The 22342-nt window shown below is 36.8% G+C and overlaps 1 protein-coding gene across 2 annotated transcripts in view; it reads right to left on the reverse strand.

Annotated features, from left to right (window-relative positions):
* MYO3A (myosin IIIA) overlaps window positions 1-22342 on the reverse strand; it is a 202469-nt gene that overhangs the window by 149548 nt on the left and 30579 nt on the right. For both annotated transcript variants that reach the window (XM_020284090.2, XM_075997482.1), the window contains 3 exons: window positions 14484-14588; window positions 13819-13918; window positions 498-574 (listed from right to left, as the gene is read on the reverse strand). In XM_020284090.2, the coding sequence (XP_020139679.2) occupies window positions 498-574; window positions 13819-13918; window positions 14484-14588 (282 nt within the window). The remainder of the gene's footprint in view (window positions 1-497; window positions 575-13818; window positions 13919-14483; window positions 14589-22342) is intronic.

The raw sequence follows: 22342 nt of genomic DNA on the forward strand, positions 1-22342 counted from the left end.
ACGAAAAGGCATTAATAGTGACTGTCGGGAGAAGAAGGGACTCTTGAAAACTTTTTCCCTCAACAGTTTCAGCAGTTCCCCTGGGCAGAGTGACACCACGTGGGGACTCGCCACGCAGGTTAATGGACCTGAATCCAATCTAACAAAGCCTGGGGATCTCATAATCCTTCTGTTATAATTTAAAAACAGAATGTAAATATCGCCAATATAGATCCATGCTAAACAACTAACTTTAATGAAAAATCAAACTTGTGAGTAGTTTCTCTCTACCGCACCTGATTCACACATTCAATCTTTCATTCATCCATGCATTCATTCATTACAGAGCGCCTTCCATGTTCCTCCTCATACATGTGAAAATCTCATATGTCAGTAACACAGTTGACTTTTTCCTCTTGTGGTATATTCCAAAACACTTATGGAGATAGAGTGCACATGAAAAGGAAAGTGAGAGAGGATCAAATATTACATTCATCCCCCTCGAAACCCTATCTGACCTCAGGAGCCATCCAGAACGGCGTTCCTACAGACGTGTTCCGCCGGTGCCGCGTGCTGGTGAGCTGAGCAGACACACCTGCAAGGGAGAGGCAAGACACGCTTCTTGCATTAATTATTCATGTCAAGAGCTTCCAATTGCTACACATTTCCTTAAACTAATAGTAAAAGTTTGTTCCCTCAAAGAAGCCAGGGGACTTAACGTCACATTAAAAGATCTGAAATCAGACTTTCTGCATAGCCAAAATACAGAAGGGCCTTTGTATTTTCTGTTTCTTATATCCAAATCCTACTCATCCCTAAAGCCCCATGTCCTGTCGTAGTTCCCCTATGCTGACGTGTAATCTGCTCCTGACCACACCAATGTCTATTTCTTTTGATCTTCTACATTTTAAACTATGTGTCTGTAATACATTTTTTCTTTTTTTTATTTCAGCATATTATGGGGGCATGTAATCGTTTTTTGAATGGTGTGTTTCCTTCCCTCCCTCTTCCTTACCCTGCCCACTAACAAATTCTGCAGAATTTGGTGTTGTCACATAGTAGGTGATCTGTGAATATGCATAAAATTGTGTTCCATCTAGCAACCCCGGAAAGATCACACCTGATCTGCTTGGAAATTTCAAATTAAGTGCATCTGTTTAAACCCACACCATTAATAGAACCAGTTCTTTTCCTTTACAGAGATTACAAACTGAAGGGCTATGATGAAGAGGTGTAACCAAGTATTTCAGTCTTGTTATCCCATTAATTCCACCTGGTTAAACATAATCATAACAGACTCTCAAGAGAATCAGGAGTAGGTCTCTCTTCTTGATTTTGACTCTCCTGCTCCTCACGCCAGGGGTCCTGGTTACCTCTGACTATGCAGTGCTGCTACCCTAGACCCGCTCCAGACTTGATGAGTTATACCCAAATCATGGGCTTTCACTCCATGACTTCCCTGCTTTGAAAATTACCTCCCACGTGTCATATTAGTTTTAGGATCTGGCTGCTTATCTTATAAGCCAAGTAGAGGAAAGGCACACAATTGAGCATTAAAATGGGGATATATTTGATTTCTCCAAGATGCCATCTGACTTTTACCATGAAATTCAAAGGCCGTATTCAACCAAATGGGTGTTCCAGTGGTGGAAATATACTTGGGCAGAGGGGTGAAGAGCGTGTTTTGGTTGCACATTAATTACATCCCTATTGACTTAATGACCTACTCCATCTATGCACAAATCCTGTCCTAAACAGAATTTTAATTTGTGGCCTTCAAATTTTGCCTTTAAAAAAGTTCATTATTTGACATCCTTGCTAAATCATTTTTCAAATTCAAAGAAGGTTATGTAAGCTATGCTTGAAATTTCTCCTTTAAATATTTTCTAACAGAACATCTGAAGAAAGGGAACCAGCACTTAAAGTCCCTTTTCTCCAAAATGCATCCTCTACCTCTACTCCAGACAGTTTGCATTTCAGAAAAATTAAATTTAAATCTAAAATGTTATTGTGTCTTTTTCTATGAGTTAAAGGTACAGTGATTAAACTTGGATTTTATGGTAACATAAAAGTATAATAATTTATTTATATAATTTGGAAAACAAACAGGTTTTAAAAGCCAATTTAATTTAAAATTGCTTCTAAATTTATTCTAAGGGTTTCCAACTATTTATGAAAATATCTTAAATTATATTTGACTCTTGGTGATTATTTTGTTTCCGTTTTATCGAGAGAGTTTAAGAATTCAAAAGTCATTTAACCGAAATGCAAAAGGGAAGAAAAAAAAAAACCACAATCAAGTAAAAATTAAGTTTTGCTCCCAGGAGGAAAGTGACATTTTAGACTAATCATTCATCATTTTTTTCTCTTTCTAGATATGAAGAAAAGATTACATGACTAGAATTGTCATTTTTCAGCGAGTAGTCATGTTCTAGAGTCAGAATTTATAGACATGGATGGCTGGAAAAGAACTTCCATCCTCACTTCATAGGAAATAGACATGGACTGATGCTGGCAAAATAATTTTTAGGGGTGTGGCATCTGACCCAAAGTGAACCATCAGATTCTTCCTATTGGAAATGTGACTCTTGAGAGGAGACATCAGGGAGGGAAGGTAACTAGGGCTGAGTCAATCACTGGCTGGGCTGTTGGGGTTAATCCAAGTGACTTCACTCCTAAGTCTATGGCTGAGCTAGCTCTATTCTTAGGAGGCCGAATTATCCAGCTTCTCCTTTTATTTTGTGATACAGCCAGTGCTGTTTTCGGCATCCTTGCCTAAACCAAGGAACCCTGACTGACACAAAACCTCACAACCTTTAGATTGTGCATCTAAAATAGCAAATGAACAAGGGCAAACATCAATAATGAGTTTAAAAAGCCTAAAAGTCTTCAGATTTTATATCAATATGAAATTTTATTACATTCATATATTTAAATTAATATAATATTAAGGATTTTCTAAGGCAAACATTTGGCCTCCGAGATTTTTAATCAAACATCCTAAACAGAAAGAAAGTTTTTAGCAAGTGTACTGTACATGGATATAGATAGTGCCAGGCTTTTCTATATAGTTACTAGTATAATAATAAATGCATTATGAAACATATGAATGAAGATAATTTAAAAGGGTAAGATGAAAACAATAACTGTAATAAAGGTATTGACTATTTCTTCCTGAACTTCAACGATGTTTTGCCCACACCCTGGTACTGATGAACCCTTCAAAGACCACTGGTCTAAGCAGTGGGGGTGTCATGTATTACAATTCTGTTGGGGTCTCATTTATCTTTTGGTGTCTGTTGGGATGTGCAGAAAGAATGTTTCACACAAGGTTCCTATAAGAATAAACTGTATGGTAACAAGAGAAGTTCAGCCCAGACTGTGAAGGAGAATAAAGTCTCAAATTCAGTGAAAAACTCAATTAGGTAAAGTAAGAAATCCTGGAGTCTGAGAATATTGGATGATTATAACATGAAAAACAGGACACATGCCCAATTATGAATGAGGAGGCATTTACTAAATTTCATGATTTTCTCAGTGCTCTGCGATGCCTCTGTGAACCTCAACATCATTTTATCAACACATTCAAATAGCTTCAGAGGTAGAAGACAACTTAATTGTCACAAATTCTAACTTGCTCATTTTCAGGTAAGTAATCTTAAGTTGGAAAGAAAAGTCACTCCCCTGAGGACAAATGGCATTTTTACTTAGTATAAATTCCCACAAGAAAAATAGCTAAAAAGATAGAAAAATACAAAAATCTATTAAAAATGATTGACACAAATTACTTTAAAAAGCAACAGGGACCCACAGCATGAGTCCGGGAGCCATAGGAAGTAAGGAAGATTAAGAAAATCTCTTGTCCAGAGAGTATTGAATGGAATAAATCACCGAGTCAACAGTTAGATAATTACCTCAAGAGAGAAGATGCTGGTGGGTGGAAAATTCCAGGTAAAAGTTGGGATAGTGAGTGGATATGGAAAGGAACAGGAGACCAAAAAGGATCAGAGATGAACAGAAAACAGGCTAAAAGGGACAGCAATAATCCATTAAAAGTCAAAGACACAGGAACATTCTAGAGGTTTATATTAATGATTCTTCAGCCATTTGCTTTGCTAGGGAATCTTCAGGTTATTTTATGCTCATCCAAAAACATTTCCTGGGATGTCTGGTGGCTGACTAGCAACCCCATTCCCTACTAAAGTCTTGTTTCTAGAGAGAGAAACATGCAGGCTTTATCCTTGTAGTCAAGAGGTCTCTTAGGGTTGTAGGGAAACAGCCGAAACAGCCAATATGTGGTTTCTACATGGTTCAAATAGACCAGACAACTTCAGAGAACTTGATTTGCTATAACCACGCAGCAAAACCCTCAACATCACAACAGAGCTGAGGAAGAAGGGCTAGTGGTGGTGGCAGTGATGGTGGCTGTTGTTAAAAACAAAATACTACAGAAATGAGAACTGAAACTATAAAATAGAGAATGTTGTCAACAAAAAATAAGAAGGATCAAATATCTTATGATGTTCCTGTAAGGAACATAGCAAATGATATTCAAGGTTCTCTCCAGCTTTAACATTCAGCGAGTCTATAAGATGATTCAAGGTAGCTGGCTTACTCTAACCACCTCTCCTATCGATACTCACGTGATTTCCCCTGAAAATCCATCCTCTCTCCAATCTGCCTGGCTCTAGATAATCCCCTTTCTTTAAGACTTAGCTCATATCTTATAATGGAGAAGCTATGGTGCTTTTTCTAAAGACATCAAGATCACACTGCTTGCTGCACTCTCCTTGACTTTGGACATACGAAGAATGTACCTAGAGCTGCCTGCACCATCCATTCTGTATGACTGTGTACATGTGTATATACAAACAGTGCTGGATCTCAGCTACAGCGAGTAAAATCTGTGTCATACTTGTCATTCGTGGTATACTGCCATCACTGACATCTTGTCTTAATGTTTCATTCCCCTTTTGCTCCATTCACCTCTCCCATTGTTCTTTCTCATGCCCCACTGTAAAAATTTTCTCTTTACTTATAACTCTTTAGAGACTAAAATTTTAGAGTTGCAGACTAAGATCACTTAGTTTCAGTCAAAAACACTTATTTCCAATGAGAAAAACTGAAGAACAAAGAAGTGAGTCTTAAAAATATAAAAGGAAAGTCTTCTCTGGTTCAACCAAAGTTATAGCATCATGGGAAAGCACTCCTGGTAACTCTCATTCAAATTTCTCAGCCATGTTGTGGTAATTTGTTTGTGTGTTATGAAAATACCTAAGTATGAAGTTTTCTTTTATCTGTTGCTAAATAAAAAACAACTTTTCAAAATGTCTGAAATCCAATTTAACTTCATATACATTATAGAATTTTTTGGTATAATCTAATTAGATAATTCAATTTCAAAAATTAAAAAATAAAATTTTAAACATGTTCTCTCAGAGTCCAGGGTAATGTACATCAATAAGAAAAAATATTCTCTAGAATATTTAGAAAATATCTTTATCTTTCCTCTCCCATAACCCTATCTTAAAAAAAAAATCTTTCTTCATCCACAGTCACTTGCAGAATGGGAGGGCCCAAGCAGCCTTGCCTGAACGCTCCCATTTTTGGATCTAGTTTGGCTTTCCGGTTCTTAAAACTAAAAGACCCTTGACTAAAACATACAACAGCATCTATAATGTTAAATACCTTAATTCAACTTTGAAAAATATTCAGTCTGGAACACTTGAACCCACAGGTTCTGCCAGATTCACAAAGTTCTAAAAGAAAGAGTCCACGTATTCATGGTTCAGCTTTATATAACAAAAGAATTATAATGCCTATCCTTTCAAATAAGGTAAAAGTCACCTTCACATAGTACAAAAATATATTCTAGCTGAGTAAAATGTTATTTTTTTGGTATAGGTATGAAAATTCTAAAGCTCTGTCAACTTTTAAAAATGGTTTTCCCAGCCGGGCGCTGTGGCTCACGCCTGTAATCCTAGCTCTTGGGAGGCCGAGGCGGGCGGATTGCTCAAGGTCAGGAGTTCAAAACCAGCCTGAGCGAGACCCCGTCTCTACTATAAATAGAAAGAAATTAATTGGCCAACTGATATATATATATAAAAAATTAGCCGGGCATGGTGGCGCATGCCTGTAGTCCCAGCTACCCGGGAGGCTGAGGCAGAAGGATCACTCGAGCCCAGGAGTTTGAGGTTGCTGTGAGCTAGGCTGACGCCACGGCACTCACTCTAGCCCGGGCAACAAAGTAAGACTCTGTCTCAAAAAAAAAAAAAAAAGTAAAAATGGTTTTCCCTTTTCAATATACAGTTTCACTCTATAAAGCACTAGCTCTCAAATTTTCAAGGTTTGTAACATTCAACTGATATGTGTGTATATATATATATATATATATATATATATATATATATATATTTAATTTCCATGCCAAGTCTCTAACTCTGCTTCATCATTTTATATTATTTTTATTTTGACATAATTTCAACCTTAAAGAAAAGTTGGCAAGAAAAGTACAAAGTACTTTTTCCCTGAACCCTGTGAGTGTAAGTGGTCTACATGATGCCTCTTCTGAATACTTCAGTGTTTAATGAATTGCTACAAACAAGCACATTCTCCCTACACAGCCATCAAAATCAGGAAGTTCAACACTGATACATTTCTATCATTTAATCCAGAGTCCATTCAGATTTTATCAATTGTCCCAAATATGTCCTTTACAATAAAAGGATCCAATGCAGGATTACGTGTTACTTTTAGTTGTCAGGCCTCATTAATCTCCCTGAATCGGAAGCAGCTCCTCAATCTTTCCTTAAATTTCATGATGTTGACATTTTTTAAGATTTTAGTTCAGTTGTTTTATGGAATATTCCCGAATTTGCATTTGTTCTATATTCTCTCATGATTTTATGTTTGGCAGGAGAATCGAGGAAGTGATGCTGAGGTCTTCTCCTTGCATCCTACCAGGTGCTGTGTGATTTTTCATTCATCCCATTACTATTATAGTCATTTTGATCACTTACTGATGGTTGCGTCTGCCAGGCTTCACCCCTGGAAAGTTTCCCTTTTTTTTTTGTCATTAATTAGAATTTTGTGGGTAAGTTTGTAAGACTACAAAACTATCCTATTTCTAATGAAAACGTAACCCACTTGATACTAAAACTAGTGGGTTAAGCATTCACTGAAGTTTTTGGATTAATTATTTTTAAAATTTCATAATTCCTGCTATCTTTATTAGCTGGCATTCTTCTGTAAGGAAAAACTTTTGGCTATCTTCACTCATTTAGTAATATGTGTATGTATGCCAGTATGGATTAAAGGATTTTTATTTTATTCAATAAATAACCATCATTACTATCAATATTGTTATTCTGGTGCTCAAACTGTCCCATGTATGGTCAGTGGGAATTGCTTCAAGTTGGCTTCTGTGTCCCTTTTGCATGTCTCTGCCATTCTTGGAGTATTTCCTTACTTTTTGGACACACTAAGTTCCAGGCTCATCTCGTATATCCCTGAAACCAGTCTTTCTCCAAGAATTCTTGCTTCCTTTTAGTTGAGAATTATATTTAGAAACCAAAAGCTAGGTGCTTTCTCAGGCCATCGATGTGCCCAAGCCATCTTAGTGGAAATAGCTGCTAGATAATATGCACATACACACACACACCCCTACTACATTCACATGACACATTTGTTTTTACGTCTGCTTATATATATTAAAGCCATGAGTTCATATTGATACTTCCAATTCCAATCCAACACCATTTCGCCCTTATCATATTTGTAATTTTTTTCTCTAACAGTAAGAAATCTGGCTGCCATTGTCCTGAGTATATTTACCGATGGTATTGAGCCATTTTTAGGTAATCAACCTCATCTCCACCCTGACCCCTATGCAGATGCCCTCCTCATCTTGCCCTGACAACCCACCTGGAGTCATGCCCATCACCCTACATGGATGCCCTCCTCATCCCAGCTGGTTACTCTACACCCCATGCCAGCCTGGGTGCCTTCCTCACCCCTCCCAAGCTCTCCCTACACCCTTGCTTGCTTGTCCCAATTAATGGCTTTTGTTTTCAATTACTCATGAAGAAAAGAAGCATTGCAGGGTACCTTACAGTTTTTAGGTTCAGGCATACTGCCTCACTCAGTGCTAAAAAGTGGGTTATTAATAAATAAATCACAACTTCTCTTTGACCTACATTAGACATTGGGGATTTGGTCTAAAACTGGGCATGTGGGTAATAAGAGATTTAAAGCCATAAAATATTCTGTCATAGAATGATGTCTAAATAAATCACGAAAGGTACACTCTGTACTTTTGTATTGAAATGTTAACTATCCTATTAGAAATGAAGTTCCCCAGAGAGAAATCCACAGAAATGAGAACTGAGGACTGCCCTTTAAATTTAGTCTTTCTTTCACCTTCTATTCTACATTCGAACTGCTTTTTCAGACAGTCGTTGACTTGCCTAAAGGAGTTTATCTCTTGGGAGGTCATATTACTTATTGATTGATCATATACCACTGACTGCTAATGCATCTCATTAATAATGTTTACAAGCTCACTTGTCTTTTTGCTCTCTGAGGTGGCTGACAGTTTTTTTGTAAAGAAGCGTATCGTACTTAACAAAACAAACCAAAAGGTTTTCTTAAAGGACATAGTCATAACTAGTATTGGCAAACTGAATCTTACTTTTAGTGTAATTAAGTAGCTTGATATTTAAAGTAATACTGAATTTACTCTAGCAAAGGGCTATTGATTTTTTTTTTTTTTTTTTTTTTTGCAGACATAGAGCCACCAGTGTTGGAAACTCAGATTTTCATTATTTAGTAACTATTTATTTACAAGCACCTACTATGTGTGCAGCACTGAGCTACAGGCAAGGTAGGATTATTATCTCTTGATAATGGCAATAGCTCAGATTTTCTGAATTCTAAAGCATCAGCAATTATACTAAGAAGTTTACCTCTAGCCACCAATTTACTCTTCACAGCAACTAACCTTACGAAGTAGGGGACATTTTTCACACTGGCAAGATGAGCAGACTGTTGTCCATGGAGACTTTAGTGACTTTCTCATAGTCACACAATGATATGGAAAATCTTCCCTCATTCATTCAGTGGACAGTATTTATCAACTACTTTCAAAGTGCCACCACCACACTTGGTTCTAGGGACCAGATGATAGGACAGGCAGAAACCCTGTCATCACGAAGCTTACAGTTTAGCAGAGGAGGCAGTCAAATAAAACTAACGGTTACAATAGAGTCTGACAACTGGCTGGCTCCATGAACTATCGGGTGTTGGGAGGCACACAGTGGGGCAAGCAGAAGCTAGCTGCGTGCAGGGATGAGGGAGGGTTTCCATGCAGGGAAAGCATCATGTTTGTAAAATGGTCACAGAGTTCAATATCTACTCTTAGACACTCATAAAAATTGTAATATCTTTGTTTTGCCTATAACTGATATGGCCTCTAAGGCCCTGCCCACTGTCTGGGAGGGAAGTGAGCTCAGACAGATCCAATAAAGCTGTAAGTCTTTTTAGACAGAGTTCAGTCTCTCCTGGATGAGTGTTTGCTCCGTCTCTCAGATGGCGTCTCTCCTCCTTCTTCTTCTAAGACCTGTGGCAGGGAGACGGGAGGTGGGCCGGGCAATACGCCTTTGCCTGCCTCGCTGCCAGGTGCCCTGCTGGTGCCCATGCCCACGTCTGCCTCCAGTGGACCTGTGGTCTGTTCTCTCACAGACAGGGCTTCCTGTAGGTCCCCGGCAGACTAAAGCTCGGGTTGGCTCCAGCTGGGGCTGAGAACACTCTGGGTCTGGCTGTCACTCCCATTCAGGCATGGCCCCAGTGATCTGCTCTGTGCCTCACTATACCCCTCATCACCTGACAAACCCCTTCTAGATACTCTCCAGCCAGATTCTCAGTTCCTTTTGGTTTCTGGAAACTAAGGATAGGGTTTGGGTCAGCTAACCTTGAGTCTTTCCTCTACCTGATCGCTCTGCACCTCCTGGGTAGCAATGATGAGGCTCAGCCTGGCTGGACTGCAGCAGACCCTGAGCTGTTTCGTCTAGAACATCCAATGAGACTGGCGGGAAGTGGAGGGGAACAGCTCCTCCTGCCCTCTTTACCGTCTTCACTTTTTAAAGCTCATCTCACTCTCCTGCCTCACTTTCCGATTCATCTTTTCACATTACCATAGAATCAGAAAAGGAAACCCTCTTGCTATCCTCTTTTACATGAAAACCCTATTGTGTATCCCTGGAAACTCTCTCTCTTCATGAGAAAGAAGAGGTAAAGCAATTAAAACAGACTTTTCTCAGGAGGTAGCCTGGGCCTTGCTACAAATTCTTATTTTTTAATGTTAAAAGCTGAATATCACCTCAGTCATCTTCTTGCATTCCTTCTAGAACAGCAGTCCCCAGCCATTTTGGCACCAGAGACTGGTTCATGGAAGACAATTTTTCCACAGACAAGAGGTGGGGGATGGTTTCAGGATGATTCAAATGCATCATATTTACTGTGCAGTCAAGCCTTTCTGCTAATGATGATCTGTTTTTGCAGCTGCTCCCCAGCGCTAGCATCACCACCTCAGCTCCACGTCAGATCATCAGGCATTCGCTTCTCATAAGGAGTGTGCAACCTAGACCCCGCCCATGTGCAGTTTGCAGTAGGGTTCATGCTGCTATGAGAATCTAATGCTGCTGCTGATCTGACAGAGCTCAGGAGGTGATGTGAGCGATGGGGAGCAGCTGTAAATGCAGATGAAGCTTCGCTCACTGGCCTGCTGCTCACCTCCCGCTGTGTGAACCAGTTGCTAACAGGCCACGGACCGGTACCAGTCCACAGCCTGTGGGTTGGGGACTGCAGGTCTAGAATGAATCTTGATCTCTTCCAGACAGAAAGATGCTTCAGGCACACTGGGGTGAAGATCATGTTCTTGGATAGGCAAAAGAGAAAAGCATGTTAATAAATTTCAAAGTACTTTCCCAGTTATAAGTGTAAGAGCCCTGATTGAGAAAAAAATGTGTCACACTTGAGGGACTCGGAGACACTTACCTGGCTAACAAGGAAGAGAGAGCACCTGGTGAGTGTCGAGGGATATAAAGAAGGTGTCAATCATTAACTCAGCACAGAGCATCACAGGGAAAAGCACTCCCCAAGCACTGGAGGAAGCACTGGATGGAAGGCTGAACCGGGGAGTGGCAGTGATGTGTTTTTTGAAAGGGTCCCTCTGGCTGCAGTGTGGAGAATGGACTGGAAGGAAGGATAGGAGATGAGATGCACGGAGTTCAGTAAAGTGTAACTATAGCAGCACAGAAAAGAGATGAGGGCTGGGAGCTGGGCAGGAGCAGTACAGATGGAGTCTGGGGACATGGAACCGAGAGACACACAAGTGCTGTGACTTGCACATGTGGAAGGTGAAGACAAGGGAAAACTAGAGCATGAACCTAAGATCTCTGTCTTGAGCAGTGAGTAGAGGCAGGTGACTTTTTCTAGACAAGAAACCCTTGATGTTGAGCAGATTTCTGTGGATGGATGAGGGGGAGAGTTCTATTTTGGAAACCATCTAGGATCTTCCACATCCAATAATGAATTTGTAGCATATTTTACAAGATGACAAATTCAAATAAAATTTATTCTACAACCCTTTACTGTCAGCTATAACTTTCTCTGAAAATTTGATTTACCATAAGATGAGGACATTGATTTTCGATTTGATTCTGCAGTTTGTGGTTTACCACATCTTGTTCCTTCTGCCCTCAAGAAGTTTTCCTGCATGAGTGAACCTACCACCCTCAGGCTTTAATTCATGCACAAACCTACTAACCATTTTAGGTGAAGTGAATTGAATCCATGTCCTCTTACCATGGAGAAGAGAAATGCAAGCATTACCTTATAGGCAAATAATAGCATTTTGCTGTCAGACACTAGGAATGCATTTAATATGCAACTGGCTATCTTTTGTAACTATTGCTAAAAGGAAAGTCTTTAAGCAAGTAAACTAAAATCAAAGCTCTCATTTTGTTAGCTATTCTACTTACAACGATTTTTTAAAGATATCATATGAAATGTCGCCTTATTTCTTATCTAAGTGTATGTTTTTAATCTGGTTTATTTTGGAGGATATCCCAGGAATTTCCATTTCTCAAAGCTTCTGATTTACCAAACTTTTCTTTAATGGTTGGAAAAAATGTTTACTTAAACTTTTTTTTTTTTTTTTTTTTTTTTTACCAATTTTCAATCTAAGCTATATTTGTTGTATCCATTTTTTACAGTAAGGGAATTATGAGATGTCAAGTGAAATATCAAGTTCTCCATTTGGGTCTCTCTTGGAGTAGAGCCAAAATTATTTTCTGGAAGAATAATGGCCCTGCCTATGCAGCAGTGAAGAGTGTTCTGTTGTTGATATTATTGTCTTTAATGTCAAACAGAAGTTCTTAATTAGCACACTAACCCAGCCGCATTGTTCAAGCACATGACTGTAAACTCAACTAGCAACACAGACTCGCTGCACCCCAGTTATGAGTCAGGTATTCACAGCCAAACTCGCTGCTTCTTGGTACTTTTCGAAAGCTCAGTGAGAAAAACAACACACACATACATGCATGCTTGAAGGATACCTTACTCATCCAGTCCTCTCTAGATACTCTGAAATTCATTTTCAGGCTAAGCCAAAACACTAGAGAGCTATATTCTTGCATATGAAAACAATTTCTAAAATTAATCAATTAACTTCCCTGAGCTTCAGTTTCCAAAATGCAAAATAAAGGAAGGTTCATTCATTCAATTAACACTCAATGAAACTGCTATCCCTAAAGCATTAGGTCTACAAAATAGAATAAAACACAGTCCCCCTTCTCAAAGACCTGTTTGTCCATCCTTATTTCTTAGTATCTTTATCTATCTATAAGTAGACAATTATAATTCTATGTAATAAATGCAAAAATGGAGATATACACAGGTTACAGAAGCACAAGGAGGGATACCTCACCCAGCTAGAGTGCAAGAGAGAAAACGATTGAGGGATACTAAAATACTGTCATCACTCTCACAGGATTAGTGTATTCGTAGGGATCAAACAAGACAAGGGACAGGAGACCATCATCAGACTGGAAAGTGCTGCCCAGACGAAGGGCAGGTGATCAGCTATCGTGTCTTTGGCTATAACACAGATACCCAAAATTGGCTATAGTAAATATGGAAATTTATTATGTCATATAACAAAAGAGCCAGAGATAAGGCAGACTCCAAAGCTGGTTGACTTAATGGCTCAATTATGTCATCAAAGACCACCATTTTCCCCCTCTATCAGGTCTGCCTTTCTTGGCTCAAGACAAAGCACCTTACTCACAAGATAATTGCAGCAGTTTCAGGCACCACAATAAGACATACGGGGTCTTGAGTTAGAAAGAGACTTTCTTTCCCTGTATCTCCTTAGGAGGAAAGAAATGTTCCGAGATGACCCTGAAGATTTCCCCTCACATCTCAAAATCCCGGATTGGGCTATATGCCCATATGAAAGCAATCACTAGAGGAGCCATGGGTTTACCCTCCAAGCTTAGAGCAGTCATTTGAGACGCTCTCTGTTTTGGGGAATCAACTACACATATTGTGTGTACATTAGTGTTAGGTGAGCACAAACCGGCTGGCTTGAAACAAGGTGCTTTTTCTTCTGGGGAATCTCTCATTTGCCAAATTATCTCTGCATTTCTTACCTCATGAGATCCCACTGATTTTTCTTTACTTTCAATGACTAGAAAGAAAGGCTCTTGGGAAATGATCCAATCATGTCATATTAGTCCATTATGCAACTCAAACTCAAGCATTTTAATCAAAACTTACCAAAATCTACTAGTTTAACTCCACCTTCTGTGGTCAACAGAATGTTATTTCCTTTTACATCTCGGTGGATTGTTTTGTTCTTATGCAAATGCTGAAGTCCCTGGAAGGTGGGAAATATACAATGACTCTTAGCAAAAGCACCAAACAAAAAAAATTTTTTTTCAGATGATGTATTTGTGCAAAATCAATGGGAAACACATATTAAAATTAATATTCAAAAACTCTTAAATGTTTCACATTGACTTAGTCAAATCAAAGTATGTCATTTCCATTTTGTATTACGTAAAAGTTCACAAAACCAGAGCATGCCTCTTAGCTTTTACCAAATATTTTATTAAAAACATATTGATCTCAATAGAAGAAAATATCCCACATACTTATTTACAGTAATGGCAAATAAAAGCTAACTATTAGTTTTCTACCTTCATCACTATCACAGTCTTGGAATACAGTTAGGAAGTCAGAATTCAGGATCTTGTTGATATAAGGAGAGTAGATTTCTAAGGTAAAAAAGGAATTAGCTATGCTAAGCACTCCAGATTTTGCATATACTCTTGCATCAATAAATACTAATGCAGTGATATTTCTCTAAAAATAGGATCCACGTTTTGTATTTAACTAGAGCTGCCTCATAATTAATGCAACAACAATTTAAATTGCCTTACCATTAGTGCTTCATGTAAAATATAGGCAATTAGAGGCTCACTCATTCTCTCGCCCCTCTTCAGAAATCCTTTCACAAGATCAGTCACTGATCCTCCATTGCACAGCTAAAAAAGAACATTTCAAGATAGATCTTAAAGAGGGGAGGACATTTTAAGTTTTTGCTACAGAAGGTTTTCCTAAAACATTTAAAAAAATTGTTCCAATTTTCTGTTTCAAATGATTACTCCCATCGCTTTTTTGATTTCCTAAATGAAATGAACACATAAACTTATACCTGTGTACAGTTAAGTATTAGATTCATATGAATTAATTTTAGATAGAACTTGGAGAAGCACTGGGTTTGAATTTTAAATTCAAGGACAAGAAGTATGATTTTACAAATTATTTGCAAATTTTAGGATCTAGGTCTTAAAAACATTATTGATTTCTGATAGTTTAATTAATAGTGCAATAGATTCGACAATTTCAATTAACAGCTATATACTATTTTATATGTGCCCTAATTTAAAAATATGCCTCCTTTTTTGCAAAATTTCAGAGTGCATTGATATAAAGATTACAAATAATATTTTAGAAAATTATTTAAAATATCTTATTTTCTATGTTCTTTAGCATCCTGTCTCCCCAACCCACTAAAAGCAGGGAGAATTTAATTAGAAAAACAAGAGGAAGGGAAATTTCTACATCTGGGTTCTCTAAAGTTAGGTAGCATTAAATGCCAAAGAAGACTTCCAAAGGAGCTCTGCCTGTTTGCAGAACAGGGAAACACAGATATTAGCAGTGAATACAAGAGGGAAGACAATCGAGTAAATGTTCCCAACAAATCTTTGACCCCACAAATCCATGATCCCCTAATCCTTAATTCTTTGGCCTCTACCTTCAGTCTTGCCCCTCCTCCCAGGTCTCCTTCCTATCTATGGTCTCCCTGCCCCTCACCTTGACCTACTGGGTCTCCTTTCCTACCTGCCTTTGGTACCCACCAGTGCCTGGGAACTAAAAGAGCCATCATTTCTCTAACTCTCTTCTAACTCAAGTTCAGGCAGAGAAACGAGGTGAGAGCAATTATATTCCTACCATCCTAGTTTGAAGTATCGAATAAATATTCCCATGAACTTTTTCTGATATGGTAATTAGATTTTACGGAACACTTCTGGCATATTATGGATTAGATAATAATGGCCAAGATGCATTGAGCACTTACTTTGTACCAGGCACATTTCTAATCAATTTACATGATTATCTCTAAACCTCCCCACTTACTAAAATAGGTATTATAATCTTCATATTAACAATGAAGAAACCAGCTGGGTGCAGTGGCTCACATCTGTAATCCTAGCACTTTGGGAGGCCGAGGTAGGAGGGGATTGCTTGAGGCAAGAAGTTTGAGACCAGTCTGGGCAACATAGCAAGATCCCATCTCTTAAAAAAGTAAATTAGTCAGGTGTTGTGGTACATGCTTGTAGTCCCAGCTACTTGGGAGTCTGAAGCAGGAGGATTGCTTGAGTCCAGGGGTTTGGGTTGCAGTGAGCTACGACAACACCAAGTGCACTCCAGCCTGGGCCAAACAGTGAGCCACTGTCTCAAAAAAATGCAAAAAAGATGAAGAAAGGGAGGAACATTTATAATTGGTGTCTTCATTCAAAGAAAACTTCTTTCAGCTTATACAGGAGTATGTGCAGCCTTGCATTCCAAGGCCTGCATTTTTCTTCTGTGTCAGGCAAGAGGACACCCTAATAAAGGAGTGTTGGTCCTCCAGAAGCAGAACACAGGGTCACACTGCCTCCACTGCGGCCCAGTGTGACTGGCTCACAAAAGTACTCGACAACTGACTGAAAGAAATTGTGTCCTTTCAATTACAAGCCACTTATTTTAAAAAACGTAAGTTTCAGGACTAGTTTCACAATTCCTAAAAATCCCTGCAGGGAGACTGAATTTCTTTTCCTGTTTCTCTAAAGTGTGGCCTCTCTTTGGCTGTACATTTGACAGTTGACTATTATGTTAATATTCTTGTATTACTCTAGTTTTGTCTTTTATAAGAGTATTAACATAGCACTGTGAGGTGTTTTTATTGTTTCGTTTTTTAAGACATGGGTTCACTCTGTCACCTAGGAAGGAGCGCAGTGTCATGATCGTAGCTCACTGCAGCCTAGAACTCCTGGGCTCAAGTGATCCTCCTGCCTCAGCCTTCACAGTAGCTGGGACTACAGGCCTGAGCCACCACACCTGGCCTAAGGTGTTTTTTTAAAGCCATTCTAAATGGTTGGGGTATCTCATTGTGATTTTAATATAGATTTTCCTAATGACTAATAATGTTGACCAGTTTTTCATATACTTATTGCCATCCACATATTTTCTCCAGTGAAATGTCCAAATTTTTATTTAGTTTTTACTAATTGTTTGTTTTCTTATTATTGAGTTTTGAAAGTATTCCGGATACGAGTCCCTTATCCAGTAGGTGTTGTGCTAATATTTTCTCCTCTATGGCTTGTGGTTTTAAATGTCTTTTCAAGAGAAGTTCTAAACTTATCATTTAAAAAATTTATGGAATGTGCTTTTTTGTGTCATATCTTTTGTGTCATATCTAAAAAGTCTTTGCCTAATCCAAGGCTACAACATTTTTCTCCTGTTAATATAATTTCTTCAGGAAGTTTTATAGTTTTTAGTTTTACATATAGGTAGATCTGTGATCCACTTTGACTTAATTTTTGTGTATGGTGTGATGTGTGGTTTGTATATGAATGTCCAATTATTACAGCACACTTTTCTATTAGTCAAAAGCGTCTAAGAAATAGAAGCTATAACTCCAAATTGAGTTCAAAATCTAGTTGCCAACACTAAGACTGGGGGAACCTTAAATGCATCTTGCTAAGTGAAAAGAAGGCAATCTGCAAAGGTTACATACTATATGATTCCAATGACACAAAGTTGTGGAAAAGACAAAACTGGAGATAATAAAAAGATTAGCAATTGCCAGGGATTCAGGGGGTGGGAGGGAGGGATGTGTAGGCAGAGCACCAAGGATTTTTGGAGCAATGCAACTATAGTCTGTTTGATACTGTAATGGGTTGTTACAGGTCATTATACATTTGTCAAAATTGATAAAATGTACAATACAGTGAACCCTAATGCAAACTATGGACTTTAATTAATAATAATGTATAACTATTGGCTCATCACCTGTAACAAATGTATCACAGTAGTTCAAGATGTTAATAACAGGGAAAGCAGGGAGGGGAAGTAGTGATGGAGTTTCATGGAGTTCTCTGTACTTTCTGCTCAATTTTTCTGCAAACCTAAAACTGCTCAAAAAATAAAGTCTATTAATTTTTTTAAAAACCTAGCCAACACCAAGAATATGCAAAAAGGACTTGAAATAATAATAAAGCATACAAAATTACACCAACTTCAAAATAAATAAAATACTCCTAGATTGTCTTTTCAGAAACTATTCTATGCATGGTTGAATTTTATATGCAATACATTTTTACATAAGTGAGATACTGACACAGAAAATATTCTTAATATTCTCTATTTTAATGAAGTGCCTTTGGTTAAGAAAATTTATTTTTAGAAAAATCATAATTTATTCTTTTATAATAAACAAATATTTATTAAATTGTTACTGTATGCAAAGCACCAAGTAGGTCTTAAAGTTGATCAAACATCTTTGATAGTTTCTGCTCTCAAGAGGCTTAAAATACAGTCAGGACAGTGGTTTTCAACCAGGGGAGATGTTGCCTCAGGGGACACTCCACATTGTTTAGAGTTATTTTTAATGTCAGTGCTGGGAGCTGTTACTGGCATCCATAGGCCGGAATGCTGCTCAACATCCAACAATGCACAAGGAACCCCCACAACAAAGAATTACCCAGGCCAAAATGTCAACAGTGCACCAAAGTTGAAAAACCTCTAATTAGTGGGATGAAAAAACAATTACCTAGACTGTATGTTGGGTTTTGAATTACAGTTACATGGATAAAAGAATTATGTGCAAAGTACTACAGAATTTCACAGACAGATAACATTGAGTTAAAAGGAAAAAGGTTTTAAAGAAGAGAATAGAATCTGCTATCATATGTGATGACAATAGTTTTCTCCAGGTTGCCTTCGTATATTAACTTCACTTATGATGTCTCCTGGAATAAAGAAATAAACTTTGGGGGAGGATGAATATTCAAATTTATCAATTTTTTATGACCCCCTTATGCTGAGATCAATTTTTTTCTTTATGTTCACTGTTTTTTTTCTTTTTTTTGGTAATATTCAGAAAGTTTTTCTCCAAACTAAGATAATATTTTGTGACCATCAGAAGATGGTAATTAAGTCATTTTCTTACTATGACTTTACTTCACCTCACTAGATTTTTAAAAACAAGTATATATATTAAAACCAAAGTGGGACATTTTTTAATGGTTAAAAAAGAAAAAGTATCATTCACTCTAATAACTGCAAACATTGTACTCTAATTATATAGAAGCCATTGAGCTCGCTTTTAGTTCAAGAGACATAACTCCACAAAAATGCAGTTTTCAGCAAGGCTGAAATGTGAGCTGCCCTCACATTCAAAGAAAGATGGAAAGAAAGATTGATTAAAGTTACACTAGAATGTGAGATGAAAGACAAGAATATCAATTTTCTAAGAACTCTATGAAAAGTCAGATGATAGAAAACAAAAAATAATGATTTCACCTCTATTTTACAGATCCAAGAAAACTACATGGAAAAAATTACAATCAGACATTTCCAAATAATGAAGTAGTACACAAGAGGCCATAATAATAGTGTGCACACATCAAAAACATTAACCACTAGCAGACTAAAGTTTCAATTTGCAAAAAGAAAAAGAAATATGAACCACTAGCAACAGTAGTGTCTTATCAGAGGGTCAAACACACAAACCTATCTGAAATATAACTATGGACATCTAAAGCATAAACAATCTCTCCGCATCAAATTCACATTTTGTTGCTTGAATTTCATCTGATAAATTCCCTAAAAAAGATATTACTTATCTGAAAAATGTAACAAAGCTAGTAATTTCTGTGATCTATCATTAGCTAATATTCTAATTTATATGAGCTAAGTTTTTCCTAAAAATAATAAATACAATGTTACGAGCTATCTGACTTCATTCCTACTCCAAATAAACACAGCCACTTACTTTTTCAAGATAGAAGGCAGTTAAAAAACAAGCAAACTCAAAATCTTTATCTGAATTTACCATATGAAAGAAATAAAATAGGTCATGAAAGTCAGATACTCAAATTTTACTTACAGATAACACAATATATTTGAAAATATCTGAAGCCTTACTTTCTTTATGCCTTCTACTGTACTGGGTATAATAATCTTATATATAATCTTATAAAAAATAATTCACATTTAGAAACCAGAGATTTGGAAGTAAAAAATAAACCAAAAAAAAATCATATAAAATTGTAGCGATAGCAACACTGAAATCAGACACAGAACCTCCCCACTCCTGTACCCCCTAAATATAGACTTTCCTGTGTGTTATTTGTAACAGGAGATCTCATTGTCTAGCTGGAAGTGGTAGTGAGATGGGGAACAAAGAGAAAGGGGAAATGCCATTCTCTTTTGTTCATCCCTTTTGTAAAGATGTACCTAAGGATTTTTAACTTCTAGCATTTATGGCTCCATAAGTTAGAGTCAGTGTAAGTCTATACTCTTCTCTTTCAAAATCACGGAATTCTCACCTTATATGACTTGAGCACAGGTCTTATTTCATTCCTTCATTTATTCATTTTATTTATTGTTACACTGAGAAAAAAATACTCTCCCAATTATTTTAAGTATTATTAAGAGATTAGTGAGAGAGAAAATCACAAATGACAAAATTTTTTAAATCAAATATTTTAATTTTTTTTTTGAATGTGTATTAGTTTACCTGCTTGGTGGTTGTGTTTGCTGTTAGGGGAACCATTGCGCGAGGCTGTACATGCCTAAGCAGGATCAGTGGTTTAATTTTTAGAATGGGAAAGGACTTTCTGGATGAAACTTCAACAAGAGTCAGATTAAAATGAAAAAGAAATGAGAGGAGGGACGAATATGACAAATGTGGGAATTTGTACCAACTTAGTACCAACACTGTTGGTACTAAGTATCAATACACCACAAATTATTCTGTAGCTGAAAAATCTTCCTAAAATAAAAATCTTCCTCCAAATACAATTGTAACCAGGACTCTCTAATTCCTTATTTATGATTAGTGAAATTTCAAGTATGGTCTTAGATGAAATTTATTTTTGCTCAACTAGCATGAAATGCCTTTCCTATATAAAGAAAAGTAACAAAATAATATTAAAACTGAAATATGAGTTTGTTCTTATTGAATAAGGATTAAATAATAAAATGAAAGCAAATATTCTTGAATTAGGCAACAGATTACAAAAAATAAAAATGACCTTATGTTTCCTTTTAAAAATAATTGCATCCAGGTGAACAAATCATGTCATATCTAGCCAATGCAATTTTTAAATTACCAAGATAGACCAAATAGGGTATTTATAATGGGAGACTAAAAAACCATTAAGTATATCTTTGCAACACAATGCTAAAATAGACCCTTAATGTTCTGTAATCAAACAAAATTAGAGTATGATTTTTCCAAACCAAAGCTATACTAATTAAATAACTGAACAGCATGGAAAATGAATTTTCCAACCTGACTGTAGTCAAATATTTAAAAACACAACCTAAATCAAGAGGGATCATATTCTATAAACAAATTATTGGCACTAACTTCCAAAGACAGTCTTTATAAGTTCTTTGAATGTATTCTGTCTTTCCAATGTGAGGAGGGGATATGAGATTTTTACTCAAATTTCTGGAAAACGTTTGCTAATTTCTGTAGTTAGCATTTCTGACTTTTGCTTTTTTTCAATTGTTTTGTTTATTCCAAGAATGTTTTAAGACCATTAGCTCAAACTAACCATATTCTCCATGAGGCCACAATAGCAGAAACTCTTACTTTTTAAATACTCCAGTTTTTACTTTATTTTATAAAAGTGCAATCAATACTAAGGTTTGAATGTTTTTGTAAATACTAATCTTTAGCAAATACCTACTTACAAGTGGAACTTCTGGATAATATGGTAAGTATATGTGTAAAGTTATGAGACATACTATACATTTCCAAAGTAATCACACCAATTATACTGCCATAAGCAACGTGTAATAGTTCAAGTTGCCTCACAACCTCATCAAGGTCTGGTATTATCAGTCTTTTAAATTTTAACCATTTTAGCAGGTAGCTAATAGTATTTCATTGCAGTTTTAATTTAAATTTTCCCCAAAACTAAAGATATTGAATTATATATATATACACACACACACACACACACACACACATATACATACACATATATATTTGAAACAGTGTGCAAAGTTTTTACTCACTTATTTTTAAATTGGGTGGGTGCACTTTATTAAGTAAAATTCCTATTATTCCTAGTAAGCTGAGAGTCTATCACATATGGGTATTGAATTTTGGCACATGTTTTTCATGATTTTTTTTTCACTTTGATTCTGTTAATGCAATTATGGTACAATGAATTTTTAATGCTTTAACAAATTTGCATTTCTGGAATAAACTCCATTCAGTTATGATATATTAATATTTTTATACCTTGCTGGATTTAATTTAACATTCTGAAGGATATTTGCATATATGTTCATGTGGAATGTTAGACAAGCTGTCTTGCAATGTCTTTGTCTTGTATTGTCCGTGTAATGCTGGCCTCATAAAATGAGTCAACAACACTGATTATTTCTTTCTTAAATATTTCATAGGACTCTTGTTTCCAGAATGATAATGTGGATAACTCATGGACCCAGT

This window comes from Microcebus murinus, chromosome 25, assembly GCF_040939455.1.
Source record: "Microcebus murinus isolate Inina chromosome 25, M.murinus_Inina_mat1.0, whole genome shotgun sequence".
Taxonomy (NCBI): domain Eukaryota; kingdom Metazoa; phylum Chordata; class Mammalia; order Primates; family Cheirogaleidae; genus Microcebus; species Microcebus murinus.